This window comes from Theobroma cacao, chromosome 4 (genome assembly GCF_000208745.1).
Source record: "Theobroma cacao cultivar B97-61/B2 chromosome 4, Criollo_cocoa_genome_V2, whole genome shotgun sequence".
Classification (NCBI taxonomy): domain Eukaryota; kingdom Viridiplantae; phylum Streptophyta; class Magnoliopsida; order Malvales; family Malvaceae; genus Theobroma; species Theobroma cacao.
The window spans coordinates 26,588,082-26,603,470 of NC_030853.1; the positions used below are offsets into that span (position 1 = coordinate 26,588,082).

Genomic DNA, 15,389 nt, shown 5'->3' on the forward strand with positions numbered 1-15,389 from the left:
ATGACTCAACACGTTACATTTTCATTCTTGCTTCACCAGAGGTAGTGGATTTTGCAATCTTACAAACAGGAAATTCCAAATGCCTACCTTGGAGATCGCTGTCAAACTTTGAAAACAATTAGTTCTGCAATAGAAGTGGTCACAGATCATTTCATTATTAAACTTTGAAAAAATACAGCCCCATTGATTGTTTGGAACACAGTCTGCCTTTGGGGGCAAAATATTAACATGCAATGTGCAAGACTGCAAGCCTCTTTTTGTCCCCCCTTTAAATACAAAACACTTAAATATTCAAAATCCTGACCAAAAAGAAAGGAAAGCACAATCTAATATTGTAGGCATTGCTGTCTAGCTACCAATATCTTTAGGCCTCAGCTCAATTCCTTCAATAATGAGGCCTTCCTTACGGTAAGCAGTATTAACTTCCCATAGGATACACTCCACTGTCCCATCATCTCCACATTCATTCCAGAACTCACCCATTTCAATCTCCATCCAGCCATTTCCTCTCTCTCGAGCTTGTCGGGGCATATTTTCTGAAGGGTCTAGCAACACGTCCCGCACTTCCCCTGAAGCGCCTCCTTGGACATTGACACACAAGCTTACACTTCTGTTTCTAAACCCATATCTATACTCATCATCGAACTTAAACACAAGGTATGCTGCATAGCTTGTTCTGGAAGATAAAATTCTGGTCTTAATCTTTCCCTTGACCTCGAGCCACCAGACTATCTCGAGCTTCGCAACTTCAGAGAACCTGTCAATATGTTGGAACGGGACAGAAAAAGGAATTTATGCTGATGATGACAATAAGATAATAAGATAAATAATAACACACCAATCTGAAGAATGTCATCCTGTTAAGTAGTAGAATTATGCAGATTGGCATAGTTTTCTTGTAAATGACATTGTTTTGACAAGGCAGAAATTATAAGTCATGCGAACATTCTCCTTCGGATAATGCAAATTAAGAACTTAAGATGAGAACATCATTGAACAAATAAAAAAATAATAATAAGTGAGGAGAGAACAAACCTAGACTCTGGTATAGATGTCCACCCCCAATACTCAGGTTCATCTTCCCATATAATTGAAAGCGCTCTTGCTCCTAACATATAGCATTTTTTTCCAGTCTCTTTCTCCAGCTGAAAGCTCTATTCAAACACCAGCAACCTTAATTTTTCAGATAAATGCACAAAATGGAGGGGAAAACAAAACACTACTTTAAATCATTGTACAAAATATGCATGTTTTCCAATGTATAAATCAATCTTCTTAAATTTCAGTTCTTAAAAATTGTAGAAGAGCCATGACTCCTTTTGGTCCGTCAAACATCCCTTAAAAAATTCTATACATAAAATTGTTCTGAAATTTGTATTTAAATTTTAATTTCCAGGACATCTTCATAGCAATTTTTTATACTGGAAATGACTGATCAAGAGTCCCTAATGCTCCTGCAGCTAACTGGTGGGAATACAACTAGAGAAAAATCCTATACCCTTCAAATTTGGATTATACCTTCAAGTCGCTACCAATTCTACCTTTCTAATCACCAATTCACCTATAATAAACAATGGCAAGCATAACTTTCACATATCAAGTTTGAGAATGGATGACAATCTTAATTTATGATTTTTTTTTTTTTTGTGAAAATACATGCAAATTAACAGATTAACGATTGAAATGAGCGTGCGACCTCATTGGGATGCATGTATATGTATATATTCTAACAGAGTTATGATCATGTAAGTCTTACAGTATGAAAGAACCCTCAATTCAAAAATTGAACTAGATAGCAATATATATGTTGATCATACCATTCTCTTATTTTTTACCTTTATATATATATATATATATATTTATATATATAACTGTTTTTGATCTAATGGAAGACTAAAAACACATATACGTTTATAGTTTTTTGCTAGTAATTAACTACATGATGTTAAAGCTGAGAAGAGAGTACAAGTATCTTGAAGCAAGTTGGACGAGTCAACTCGGAGTAGACTTGGGGTAATTACCTTGCTACCATTTTCAAGGAGAAGGGGATGAAGGGAGAGACGAAAATAAAGATCCTTCTTTGGCAATGAAAGCAACGACGATGATGATGATGATGACCCGGAAATGATTTCCTTATAATCACAAGGCAGAGACCTCTCCCACACAGCATCAGAGTCTGCAACTGATCTCATGGCAGGAGAAACAAGGGCCGATCGACATGCGTCTCGAGGCGACGTCAATGATATGATCAGACACAAGCACTCTTCCGGTAACACCCTTGTAAAATCCATTTTTCTCCTTTATTTTTGGGGAGGAAGAGCAAAGGAGGAAAGACGGTTTCCAATTGTTCTGTCGTGTTTCCTGTACTCAGACAGCTGTGTTATTTACAATCTTAAGGAATAAGCATTCCTTTTATTTTATTATTTATTTATTTATTATTATTATTATCACTTTTAAGTACACGTAGGTCCACTGTTTTGGACGAATGCAAATCTTCTGCCCCGAATTGGTGGTCCGTTCCCTGCCCCTCTTATAAAATTATGCCATCTGTCCAACAAATGGAAGTTTATGAACGGCAGGTTAACTCCTGTTTATTTTACTGTCCCTGATATTTTCGATCATTACAGACAAATTTCTTGATTCTCTGTCTCTCACGGTTCATTTCCAATAATCCAGTAGAAACAGCAGATGGAAAGAAAAATGCAATTTACATTACCTCCCGCGTTGCCAGAAGGTTGCATAGCCAACATCCTCTCTTTTACATCACCTCTAGACGCCTGCAGGTCAGCCCTTGTTTCCCCCACTTTCAGATCAGCTGCTTCCTCTGACGCTGTCTGGGAGAGGTTTCTGCCTCCTGATTATCAGGACATCATTTCCAAGTCGTCTTTGAAGTTGTCTTCCTTGAATTCTTTGTCCAAGAAGGATCTCGTTTTCCATCTTTGTCATCATCCTGTCATCCTTAACAATGGCTCTTTGGTAAGTTAAAACCCCAATTTTCTTATCTATATCTCAAGGTTGTTGTTTGAAGAGCATATCAGTTTCTGTTAAGCAAGAAAATTGGACTTGGGTTTAGGATATCATTATATAAATCAGGTTTAGACTTACTAGCATTGGTTAAGTGAATTGATCTAATTCGATCAAAGCATCCTTTCTTTATTTCGTACTAAATTTACTAGTGTTAAATCCTTTACTACTGTTTTCAATTGATAAGGCATGGAGGGAATTGATCCTTAAAGCTAAGTAGGTTGATAAGTTAATTATTATGCATCGATTGGTCATTTTAGATATCACGGGCTTTTCTTGAGCTCTTTAAGCAGTTTTATGCTGAATGCTAATTATAAGCAATACTCCATCCTCCTTTTGTTTTCTCCCTTGTTCTGAACCAGGAAATTTTGCTGTTTCTTTTCGATGTTTTTAATCAAGTATAATACTCTGGGTTTTATTAGCAAATTATTAATGTGACTTCTCTTCAACTTCAAGGCTGCTTCTAGTTTGAAGATGCTATCCAAGTTTGACAAGCACTTTAGATCTCCTATCTCGTTTTTCTTCTAGAATTAAATTCTCTTGTGGAATAGAGGTATTAAATCTGATAGAATACTAGAAATCCTGCATCATCCAATGACAAAGGCCTGTCTCACTTCTATTGAATTTATTGCTTTTTGAAACTATTGTATCTGACATGTATACCCAAGTTAACATTTGCAGATGCTTGTTTAGCTATAATATTAGATGGAACATTTTCCCTAATAATTCACCAAAAACAGAGAACAAAGAAATCAGAGACCTTGTGTGAAGTTATCAGTAACAATAATTTTTCTCCCTTGGTGCATGTATCAGAAATGTTTAACAAGGTTTGTTCTTTCCACACAGAGCTTTACATTAGATAAATGGACTGGCAAAAAATGCTATATGTTGGGGGCAAGGGAGCTGTCAATTATTTGGGGAGATACTCATACCTATTGGAGATGGTTATCTAGACCTGAGTCCAGGTTCTTTTCTCTCCTCCATATTCTTTGTTTTTGATTTTTACTATAGATAATTTGTTATAATCCTAATCAGATCACTCTCTTCCAGAACAATAAGAATCGTAAGATGCCCTTACTACCTTCATAATTAAGAGGAAGCACAACAATTTTAACCTTGCACACTTAAGCTAGCAATTGTAGATCAATATTTTTGCTTCCCTGCCATCCCCTCCTTTACTGTCAAGCCTGTCCTCTTCCCTTTCTTGAGGGCCACGAACCTGTAAACCAGAATGTTTGACTAGTATTGTTGTTACTTTAATGTTGTGATTCTTGTATTTTACTCTTGTTGCATTGTATTTACAGGTTTTCTGAAGTGGCTGAGCTCAAGGTTGTTTGCTGGCTTGATATCAAAGGAAAAATAGATACCAAAACCTTATCCACCAAAACAACTTATGCTGCTTACTTAGTTTATAAGTTTGCCACGTTCAGACATGGATTCAAACGAAGTCCTGTAAACATGCAAGTCAAATTTGAAGAAGAAGAGGGTGGCGTAACAAGTATAGTGTTCCTAGACCCGCCCTTCGCTACACGTGAACAATCTCAACACAGAGAAAATGGGTGGATGGAGATCAAGATGGGTGAGTTCTACAATGAACAAGGAGATGATGGAACAGTGGTTTGTAGTCTATGGGAGGCTGATAATTTCAAATGCAAGCAAGGCCTTATTATTGAAGGTATTGAGCTCAGGCCTAAACGCAATTTGTAAATGCCAGTGCGTCTCTCAATAAAGAGAGGTAGTACGACAAATACTTATCTTTTTAAACTTGTATCAACCTCTCTCTGGCCAAATGTTTGCTCTTTTCTCTTAATGGCTTCAAAGCAAGTAATCTTTGGGGCAATCGGGGAACTGTTGTTCAAGGGTTTTGCGTATAGAAAAACAAAGCTTAGAATTTAACATGGTGGATGTAAGAGCAATTCAAAATTGACATGAACAATATTCCCTTGTGTGCCTTATGGTATGAGCTCTTGCCAAGGTAACGGGGATATGATTTATAAAAATGATCAATTTTGAAATATTTTATAATATTTTTATGTCAATATAGATAATAAAAAAATTTTAATATTAAACTGATATTGTTAATTTTAAAAAATATAAAATCTAATTTTTATAAATTATTATATAAAGATTAAATTTAATATTTTAATAAAATATAGAGATTAATTACTTAATTTAACCTATAAAATAAAATATCGATATCGGATAGAAAAAATGAAGCCATATTTTTGCAGTTGCAGATAACCAACAGGTCCAAAATGAATGCAAATCTTCTGCCCCGAATTGGTGCCCCATTTCCTTCCCCTTTATAAGATTACGCCATCTGTCCAATGAATGGAAGTTTATTAACGTTAACTCCCTTCTTTTTTGTCTTTTCCAATGTTTTCAATCGTTACTCTCCAGTTTTTGCTCTTTACTTCTTCTTCCGTCATGGTGGAGGCTTCAGACAGTAGCAAGTTTTAGATTTCGCCTGGGTTCATAACCGAGGATGACTTGTTCACGGACAAGAGTAAAGCTAAGAACAATCTCAAGAATCCCGAAGATTGTTTTGGATTAGACCACTTGTGCATGGACAGAAAGAAAGCTAAGAACAATCCCAAGAATTCTAAAGTTCTTTTTTTTGAAAAACAATTATTGAGAGAAAGTATATACAGTGCCATTGTTTTGACAAGATGGATCACATTTTTTTGAATGTCCTCTGCTCTAACACTGTTATTGGGTTCAAATTTGCCAATATCAATGAAATGATTATTTTACAGAAAAGATTAATGTAATCATGGAATAGCACAGAGCTTAAAAAATGAGGAAAAAGAAAAGAAAAAGCCGCACTTGATCATCCTCTTCATATCTGGGTCTCGAGGAACCCCATTGGTCACAATATTTGACACAGAGAGAACCAGATTGATGCAAGTAAAAGCCACATAAGCCATACAAGGCAATTATCTTAATTTCATTACTTGAATCTGCGTATAGAATATCAAAATAAAAAATTTGGTTACACTTGGGATGAAAACAAAGACTCTGCTAGACGCCCGACATATTCAGTCATAAGCTTAAACCCCACACAAAAATCATCCCACAGACATAATATCCCTGTAATCACAAGGCAGAAACCTCTCCCACACAGCATCAGAGTCTGCAACTGGTCTCATGGCAGGAGAAACAAGGGCCGATCGACATGCGTCTCGAGGCGACGTCAATGATATGATCAGACACAAGCACTCTTGCGGTAACACCCTTGTAAAATCCATTTTTCTCCTTTATTTTTTGGGAGGAAGAGCAAAGGAGGAAAGATGGTTTCCAACTGTTCTCTCTTCTATTCACTGTGCTCGGACAGCTGTGTTATTTACAATCTTAAGGAATAAGCATTCCTTTTATTTTATTATTTATTTATTTATTTATTATTATCACTTTAAGTACACGTAGGTCTACTGTTTTGGACCTGTTGGTTATCTGCAACTGCAAAAATGTGGCTTCATTTTTTCTATCCGATATCGATATTTTATTTTATAGGTTAAATTATGTAATTAATCTTTATATTTTATTAAAATATTGAATTTAATTTTTATATAATAATTTATAAAAATTAAATTTTTATATTTTTTAAAATTAACAATGTCAATCTAATATTAAAAATTTTCTATTATCTATATTATTTTTTTAAAAGTTAAAGAGGAATTTTTCTTTTATCTGTATTGACGTAAAAATATTATAAAATGTTGCAAAATAGATAATTTTTATAAATTATACCCCCGTTACCTTGGCAAGAGCTCATACTATAAGGCACACAAGGGAATATTGTTCATGTCAATTTTGAATTGCTCTTACATCCACCATGTTAAATTCTAAGCTTTGTTTTTCTATACGCAAAACCCTTGAACAACAGTTCCCCTATTGCCCCAAAGATTACTTGCTTTGAAGCCATTAAGAGAAAAGAGCAAACATTTGGCCTGAGCGAGGTTGATACAAGTTTAAAAGACAAGTATTTGTCGTACTACCTCTCTATATTGAGAGACGCACTGGCATTTACAAATTGCGTTTAGGCCTCAGCTCAATACCTTCAATGATAAGGCCATGCTTGCTTGTGAAATTATCAACCTCCCATAGACTACAAACCACTGTTCCATCATCTCCTTGTTCATTGTAGAACTCACCCATCTTGATCTCCATCCACCCATTTTCTCTGTGTTGAGATTGTTCACGTGTAGCGAAGGGCGGGTCTAGGAACACTATACTTGTTACGCCACCCTCTTCTTCTTCAAATTTGACTTGCATGTTTACAGGACTTCGTTTGAATCCATGTCTGAACGTGGCAAACTTATAAACTAAGTAAGCAGCATAAGTTGTTTTGGTGGATAAGGTTTTGGTATCTATTTTTCCTTTGATATCAAGCCAGCAAACAACCTTGAGCTCAGCCACTTCAGAAAACCTGTAAATACAATGCAACAAGAGTAAAATACAAGAATCACAACATTAAAGTAACAACAATACTAGTCAAACATTCTGGTTTACAGGTTCGTGGCCCTCAAGAAAGGGAAGAGGACAGGCTTGACAGTAAAGGAGGGGATGGCAGGGAAGCAAAAATATTGATCTACAATTGCTAGCTTAAGTGTGCAAGGTTAAAATTGTTGTGCTTCCTCTTAATTATGAAGGTAGTAAGGGCATCTTACGATTCTTATTGTTCTGGAAGAGAGTGATCTGATTAGGATTATAACAAATTATCTATAGTAAAAATCAAAAACAAAGAATATGGAGGAGAGAAAAGAACCTGGACTCAGGTCTAGATAACCATCTCCAATAGGTATGAGTATCTCCCCAAATAATTGACAGCTCCCTTGCCCCCAACATATAGCATTTTTTGCCAGTCCATTTATCTAATGTAAAGCTCTGTGTGGAAAGAACAAACCTTGTTAAACATTTCTGATACATGCACCAAGGGAGAAAAATTATTGTTACTGATAACTTCACACAAGGTCTCTGATTTCTTTTTTCTCTGTTTTTGGTGAATTATTAGGGAAAATGTTCCATCTAATATTATAGCTAAACAAGCATCTGCAAATGTTAACTTGGGTATACATGTCAGATACAATAGTTTCAAAAAGCAATAAATTCAATAGAAGTGAGACAGGCCTTTGTCATTGGATGATGCAGGATTTCTAGTATTCTATCAGATTTAATACCTCTATTCCACAAGAGAATTTAATTCTAGAAGAAAAACGAGATAGGAGATCTAAAGTGCTTGTCAAACTTGGATAGCATCTTCAAACTAGAAGCAGCCTTGAAGTTGAAGAGAAGTCACATTAATAATTTGCTAATAAAACCCAGAGTATTATACTTGATTAAAAACATCGAAAAGAAACAGCAAAATTTCCTGGTTCAGAACAAGGGAGAAAACAAAAGGAGGATGGAGTATTGCTTATAATTAGCATTCAGCATAAAACTGCTTAAAGAGCTCAAGAAAAGCCCGTGATATCTAAAATGACCAATCGATGCATAATAATTAACTTATCAACCTACTTAGCTTTAAGGATCAATTCCCTCCATGCCTTATCAATTGAAAACAGTAGTAAAGGATTTAACACTAGTAAATTTAGTACGAAATAAAGAAAGGATGCTTTGATCGAATTAGATCAATTCACTTAACCAATGCTAGTAAGTCTAAACCTGATTTATATAATGATATCCCAAACCCAAGTCCAATTTTCTTGCTTAACAGAAACTGATATGCTCTTCAAACAACAACCTTGAGAAATAGATAAGAAAATTGGGGTTTTAACTTACCAAAGAGCCATTGTTAAGGATGACAGGATGATGACAAAGATGGAAAAAGAGATCCTTCTTGGACAAAGAATCCAAGGAAGACAACTTCAAGGACGACTTGGAAATGATGTCCTGATAATCAGCAGGCAGAAACCTCTCCCAGACAGCGTCAGAGGAAGCAGCTGATCTGAAAGTAGGGGAAACAAGGGCTGACCTGCAGGCGTCTAGAGGTGATGTGAAAGAGAGGATGTTGGCTATGCAACCTTCTGGCAACGTGGGAGGTACTGTAAATTGCATTTTTCTTTCCATCTGCTGTTTCTACTGGATTATTGGAAATGAACCGTGAGAGACAGAGAATCAAGAATTTGGTCTGTAATAGGACTTAGGGACAAAGTCTAGGTTTCTGTAGTAAACGGGTCAGTCAATGGCAATATGGAATTATCTGACAAAGCTAGAATCTTTTGGTGTTCGTACTTTGATTCCTTTTCTTTATTCTTTTTTACTCGTCACTTTATCCACTCAACATGCATACTACACCTATAAGATTTCATGAAATGTTTAGTTTAAATACATATTTTCAATCTTAAATGGTTTTCCCTTCAAAGACATTTTTGTATCTTTCTATAAATTTTGTATTATGATTAACATTTTAAGAAAATCAACAATTAATTTAATATTTTATTTTGTACACGTAGAATGTGTTTGTGTCAGTATATGCGCACACCTGCTGCGAAGTGTTTGTGAAAGCGAGTTCAAAAAATATTTGGGCTTTCCATCGTGCGGGTGAGTTTGGGTAAGAAGATGATCAATCTGCCTGGATGGACCGTGTTTTGCGTATGGACCAACAGGAGGAGAAGATGCAAAAATTCTATTACCAACCCCTGCCTGCTGTGTTGAGTGAGACTATGCTGTTGTATTAAAAAGCTTTCCGAATTTTGGCATTGATTTGGGTACGAAGGTTAGGCATAGTCATAGCCTGAAGCTTGAAAGGATTTTCCAAGTCCCTCAGCATTCCCAACTTTTTATAAACTAGAATATAAAGATTTAATATGTTAATGATGAAGCTCCCACTCCACCCAGCCTTGCTTAAAACCCAATCAGAAGGCCAAGCATAAAGCAAGGGAGTAAAAATCGTTGCACCAAAACCCAAAAATAGAAACCAAATTGCAAACCATTCAACACATCAACAGAATTTCTTCTCCTTTCCTACTTCAACCAACTATTGAACAAACGATTCCACTTTTTTGCTTCTTTTTTCATTATTCCTTCTTTATTTTGGTTCTATCATGGAAGTCATGAAAAACATCTATTTTGCATGATAAAACAATGGCAAGCGTGGTTTAGATGTAGTAGAAGCAAAACAAAACAACATCGACAATGGCAACATCAAGTCCAAAGAAATCTTCATCAAACGCCGCCCGGCCACCTCAGGCAGTAAAATTTTCCCGCCGGACATCAAGCGGTCGAGTTGTGAGCTTGTCCAGGGACGATGACATAGACATCTCCGGTGACCTATCGAACCAAAATGACTATATCAATTACACTGTTCTTATGCCGCCGACACCTGATAACCAACCAGGGTCAGGGTCCTCTTCCGACACCAAACCTGACGGGCAACAAGGCACATACGGGGCATCTCGGTTCGCCTCAGACTCACAGCGGACAAGTAGGCGGGTAGAGGAGGAGGGTGGAGAGAGCGGGCCTGCAATGGGGGCGAAACTAGATAGAAGGGTGTCGATAATGAATTCAGCAAATAATAGGTCCATGTTGTTGAGGAGCCAGACAGGGGATTTTGATCATAATCGTTGGTTGTTTGAGTCGAAAGCAAGGTATGGGATAGGAAATGCGTTTTGGCAAGAGGATGATGAGAATCAATATGGAACGGATGGTGGAGTGACAATGTCGGATTTTATGGACAAGCCATGGAAGCCACTCACTAGGAAGGTTAAGGTTCCGCCTGGAGTTCTTAGCCCTTACAGGTGCACAACCTGGACATATCCATTTGCACATTTAAAAACTATTCTGAATGGATTTTATTGGCAGATGAGTAAACCTTTTTTTGCTTGAAGTTAGACCAATATCAAATAGATTGTGCTTCTCAGTTTTTTAACGAGGTTTTTGCTACTAAGTCTGGAATAAACAAAAAATTTCACTAAAGGTCTATCTATGTATATGCAGAGCAATTATTCTGAGCCACATTGAAATCATGTCAACTTATTACTATAGTTATTTTATAGTTTTAAGAATTATGAAAATAAGTAGATGAATAAATGTCTCTTTTTTGGCTTTGGTCAGTTCCCTTCGCCTGTCACCATGAGAATAAGCCATTATTAATATCATCCTAAAAAGGAAGTAATTGCAAGAGCATGTCAATGACTTTGCAACATAGCAATACTCTTCTTTCGAAAAATAATCAACATGCACGGCTGGAATAGGTGCATGGAACAAATATTACACCTCTCGCCTTTTTTATCATCACATGAGTAGTTAAAGTGACCTTTATTCTCTATTAACAGGTTGTTAATAGTGATCCGTCTTGTAGCTCTATTTCTTTTCCTTGCATGGCGTTGGCAAAACCCAAATCCTGATGCGATCTGGCTCTGGGTACTTTCCACTGTTTGTGAGTGTTGGTTTGCCTTTTCTTGGCTCCTAGACATCCTTCCCAAGCTCAATCCCATCAACCGAGCCACGGACCTTGCTGCCCTCCGTGACAAGTTCGAGCAGGCTTCTCCGTCCAACCCAACTGGCCGCTCCGACCTTCCCGGCGTCGACGTTTTCGTCTCTACCGCTGATCCTGAAAAGGAACCTCCTCTTGTCACTGCCAACACCATTTTATCCATCTTGGCTGCTGACTATCCTGTGGAAAAACTGGCCTGCTATATTTCAGATGATGGTGGTGCCATACTCACATTTGAGGCCATGGCCGAGGCAGTTCGTTTTGCTGAGGTAATTAGTTACTGCAACTTTTATGTCAAAATTCTTTTCCCATGACAACACCCTTTTATGTCAATTTTAAGTAATCTAAACCATCTCGCAAGACAAATTAAAAATAACTTGACATTAAGTTTCTAAGGGTGCAAAGCTGCTAATAAGTAATTCTGTTTATATCTACTCAATAATGATAACTATGACTAATCAAAAGTTTGAATTAAAATTTTATTTGTATCTGTTGCTTAACGGGTTTTCTTTTATTTAACAACATACGCTTAGGCGTGGGTGCCATTTTGCCGAAAACATGCCATTGAGCCAAGGAATCCAGACAGCTACTTCAGCTTGAAAACTGATCCAACAAAGAATAAGAAACGGCCTGATTTCGTGAAGGACCGCCGGTGGATCAAGAGAGAGTACGATGAGTTCAAGGTGAGGATCAATGGTCTCCCTGAGTCCATCCGTAAAAGGAGTGAAATGCACAACTCCAAGGAGGCAATGAAGGAGAAAAGACTTGCCAAAGAGAAGAATGGCGGCTCGCTGCCACCAGATTTCAAGGTCGAAAAGGCCACCTGGATGGCCGATGGAACCCACTGGCCTGGCACATGGCACAATCCAACTGCTGACCATTCCAAGGGGGACCACGCTGGAATCTTGCAGGTGATCATCACTCTGAATATTTATTCCTTGAAAACTTGTGGTACTTGGATCAAACATAAGAGAAATTGATTAGAAACACACACGTTTTAAATACAATTACAATTAATTTAATAATAGTCATTTTGTGCCATTTTCATTTCTGATTCTACATATACCGCAATTCCTGTTGTTTCTTTTTTGGGAATTTTGAATTTTGAACTACCTACCTGAATTATGGAATATGTCATAGGTGATGAGTAAAGTCCCAGAAAGTGAACCGGTGTTGGGTCAGCCAGATGAGAGAAAGTTAGACTTCACAGGGGTAGACATCAGGATACCAATGTTCTCGTACGTTTCGAGGGAGAAGCGGCCAGGCTATGACCACAACAAGAAGGCTGGAGCCATGAATGCATTGGTTAGAGCTTCAGCAATATTGTCCAATGGGCCATTTATACTGAATTTGGATTGTGACCATTACGTCTATAATTCTCTAGCCATAAGAGAAGGAATGTGCTTCATGATGGACCGTGGCGGTGACCGTATTTGTTACATTCAGTTTCCACAGAGATTTGAAGGGATTGATCCATCAGATCGATATGCAAATCATAACACTGTCTTCTTTGATGGTAATGTTCAGAATTAACTGTGTCTTTTATTCTTATACTCAGCTTGATTTGGAGAAAAGTAGGAGCTATTTTGAATTTGGGTAACCTTCTTTACTATACTTACTATCCAATACCACACAATCAATTGAATCGCCTGTACCAGTAGTGAAAATCTTTAGATTCGTAACTTTTATAGTATGATACTACTATGACTTATCCTTTTTAAACTATGATATCTACTCAATTGAGTGCTCTTTTACATTGCAAGTTCCCATTTTGGCTCCTTACTCAAATTTGACCTTTTGTTTTTTTGCTCACAACAGGAAGTATGAGAGCGCTTGATGGTCTTCAAGGGCCAGTGTATGTAGGAACTGGATGCATGTTCCGGCGTTATGCACTCTATGGATTCCATCCACCGAGGGCAAGCGAGTATTCAGGCATGTTTGGGCGGATCAAGTCTCAGGCACCAATTATTCGAGCTCAGCCAGAGTCAGAAGAAGATGAATCACAGCCCTTAAATGTGCATCCTGACCTGGACCTTCCACGGAAGTTTGGTAATTCAACCATGTTCACTGAAAGCATAGCCGTGGCGGAGTTCCAAGGACGTCCCCTTGCTGATCACGCTTCTGTGAAGAATGGTCGACCTCCAGGTGCATTGCTCGCACCACGCCCACCACTTGATGCACCCACTGTTGCTGAGGCGGTTGCTGTTATTTCCTGCTGGTACGCCCTTGCTTTCTGATTGCCTCCACTTTTCTATGCTTGTTTTGCAAACAGACTTCTATCAAGCTTGAAAACAGCACAAATTGTGGAACTTGTTCAGAGCTTTCTTCCATTTCCGAAGAAAAAGTTGATACAACTGTGTACATTGTAATTTGACTGATATTTGTTTTGTTCTTTCATCTTTCAGGTATGAAGATAAGACTGATTGGGGAGGAAAAATAGGGTGGATTTATGGCTCGGTGACAGAGGATGTGGTGACAGGATACAGGATGCACAACCGTGGATGGCGGTCTATATACTGCGTGACGAAGCGTGATGCCTTTAGAGGAACTGCGCCAATCAACCTCACTGACCGCCTTCACCAGGTCCTGAGATGGGCCACTGGTTCAGTGGAAATCTTCTTCTCCAGGAACAATCCTTTGCTTGCAACTCGGCGCCTCAAGTTCCTACAACGCATTGCATATCTTAACGTTGGCTTCTACCCCTTCACCTCTCTCTTCTTGGTTACTTACTGCTTCCTCCCCGCTCTCTCTCTCTTCTCAGGGCAGTTCATTGTCCAGGGCCTAAATGTTGCATTCCTCTTTTACCTCCTCATCATCAGTTTGACACTCACCTTCCTTTCCCTTCTTGAAGTGAAGTGGTCAGGCATTGCCCTTGAGGAATGGTGGCGGAATGAACAGTTCTGGGTCATCGGTGGCACAAGTGCTCACCTGGTGGCTGTCATCCAGGGTCTCCTAAAAGTGATAGCTGGCATCGAGATCTCTTTCACGCTAACCTCTAAATCAGCCGGTGATGACGAGGATGATATTTATGCTGATCTTTATGTTGTCAAATGGACCAGTCTCTTCATACTTCCTCTGACCATCATAGTTGTAAACCTTGTGGCCGTAGTAATTGCGGTCTCGAGAACCATTTACAGTGTCATACCACAATGGAATAAGCTGTTCGGAGGGCTATTCTTCAGCTTTTGGGTGTTAGCTCACATGTACCCATTTGCCAAGGGATTGATGGGGAGAAGAGGAAGGGTACCCACAATCGTATACGTTTGGTCTGGGCTTGTGTCTATTACGGTATCTTTGCTTTGGATATCAATCAGTCCACCAGATGGAAATACCGCATCTGCTGGTGGTGGAAGTGTTCAAGTGTAAAGACTTAAACCTTCTGGATTTGTCATATGTACCCCCTGATATTTTTTACTTGAATGTTCACAATTGGACATTGAAGGCGCGTATAAGCTTCCAGATAGAAGGGATGCAGAGTTATGCTGCTGGATGATGCAGGTTGTGCTCAAGATTACCTTAGGAATTTTATTGGTGCAAGGAATGGAGTTCTTGGAGTTTAAACCAGACATCCATTTTTTCCTTTTGTTTTTTTTTGTTGTGTTTAATTAGGGTAAAGGATCAAACAGAGAATGATTGGCAAGGAAAATCTTCACCTACGTTCAGATTCCGCCCGGTTGGTCCAGGTTTTGGCATGCTGCTTCAAGATAGTTCATCTTAAGGAACTATATTGGATCATGCTAATATCAATGGCAAGATACTATGCACTACTTGATCAATTCCAAGCTTGACAAAAAGGGATGCAGATATCTGCAAAAATAATTGCATAGAGGATGCAGTACTTGAGAACCATGAACCATTGGTGCAAGACTTTCAAGTACGTGAACAAGATTTTCCCTGCTCAAGTCGCTAGAATCAGGGAGAAAACATCTGA

The 15,389-nt window shown here is 38.2% G+C and overlaps 4 protein-coding genes across 7 annotated transcripts; 2 read left to right on the forward strand and 2 right to left on the reverse strand.

Annotated features, from left to right (window-relative positions):
* Nucleotides 119–2,385, reverse strand: LOC18602763 (putative F-box protein PP2-B12). The gene is made up of 3 exons (XM_007034357.2): nucleotides 2,022–2,385; nucleotides 1,036–1,154; nucleotides 119–757 (listed from the first exon to the last, which is right to left on the reverse strand). Exons 1-3 carry the CDS (start codon nucleotides 2,289–2,291, stop codon nucleotides 349–351), a joined length of 798 nt encoding a protein of 265 aa, XP_007034419.2. The 5' UTR covers nucleotides 2,292–2,385; the 3' UTR covers nucleotides 119–348.
* Nucleotides 2,597–4,962, forward strand: LOC18602765 (F-box protein At2g02240). The gene is made up of 3 exons (XM_007034359.2): nucleotides 2,597–2,976; nucleotides 3,871–3,989; nucleotides 4,329–4,962. Exons 1-3 carry the CDS (start codon nucleotides 2,689–2,691, stop codon nucleotides 4,729–4,731), a joined length of 810 nt encoding a protein of 269 aa, XP_007034421.2. The 5' UTR covers nucleotides 2,597–2,688; the 3' UTR covers nucleotides 4,732–4,962.
* Nucleotides 6,796–9,194, reverse strand: LOC18602764 (putative F-box protein PP2-B12). The gene is made up of 3 exons (XM_007034358.2): nucleotides 8,803–9,194; nucleotides 7,790–7,908; nucleotides 6,796–7,450 (listed from the first exon to the last, which is right to left on the reverse strand). Exons 1-3 carry the CDS (start codon nucleotides 9,088–9,090, stop codon nucleotides 7,048–7,050), a joined length of 810 nt encoding a protein of 269 aa, XP_007034420.2. The 5' UTR covers nucleotides 9,091–9,194; the 3' UTR covers nucleotides 6,796–7,047.
* Nucleotides 10,116–15,137, forward strand: LOC18602766 (cellulose synthase-like protein D1). Of its 4 annotated transcripts, none has more exons than XM_018120257.1 (7): nucleotides 10,116–10,413; nucleotides 10,468–10,760; nucleotides 11,298–11,727; nucleotides 11,992–12,369; nucleotides 12,599–12,974; nucleotides 13,277–13,676; nucleotides 13,864–15,137. In XM_018120257.1, the coding sequence occupies exons 1-7, from the start codon at nucleotides 10,159–10,161 to the stop codon at nucleotides 14,822–14,824; spliced, it is 3,093 nt and encodes a 1,030-aa protein (XP_017975746.1). In that variant the 5' UTR covers nucleotides 10,116–10,158; the 3' UTR covers nucleotides 14,825–15,137. The 4 variants fall into 4 exon arrangements, with proteins under 4 accessions (XP_017975746.1, XP_017975748.1, XP_017975747.1 ...); XM_018120259.1 differs by having other exon boundaries at nucleotides 10,116–10,375; nucleotides 10,484–10,760; XM_018120258.1 differs by having other exon boundaries at nucleotides 10,116–10,361; nucleotides 10,452–10,760.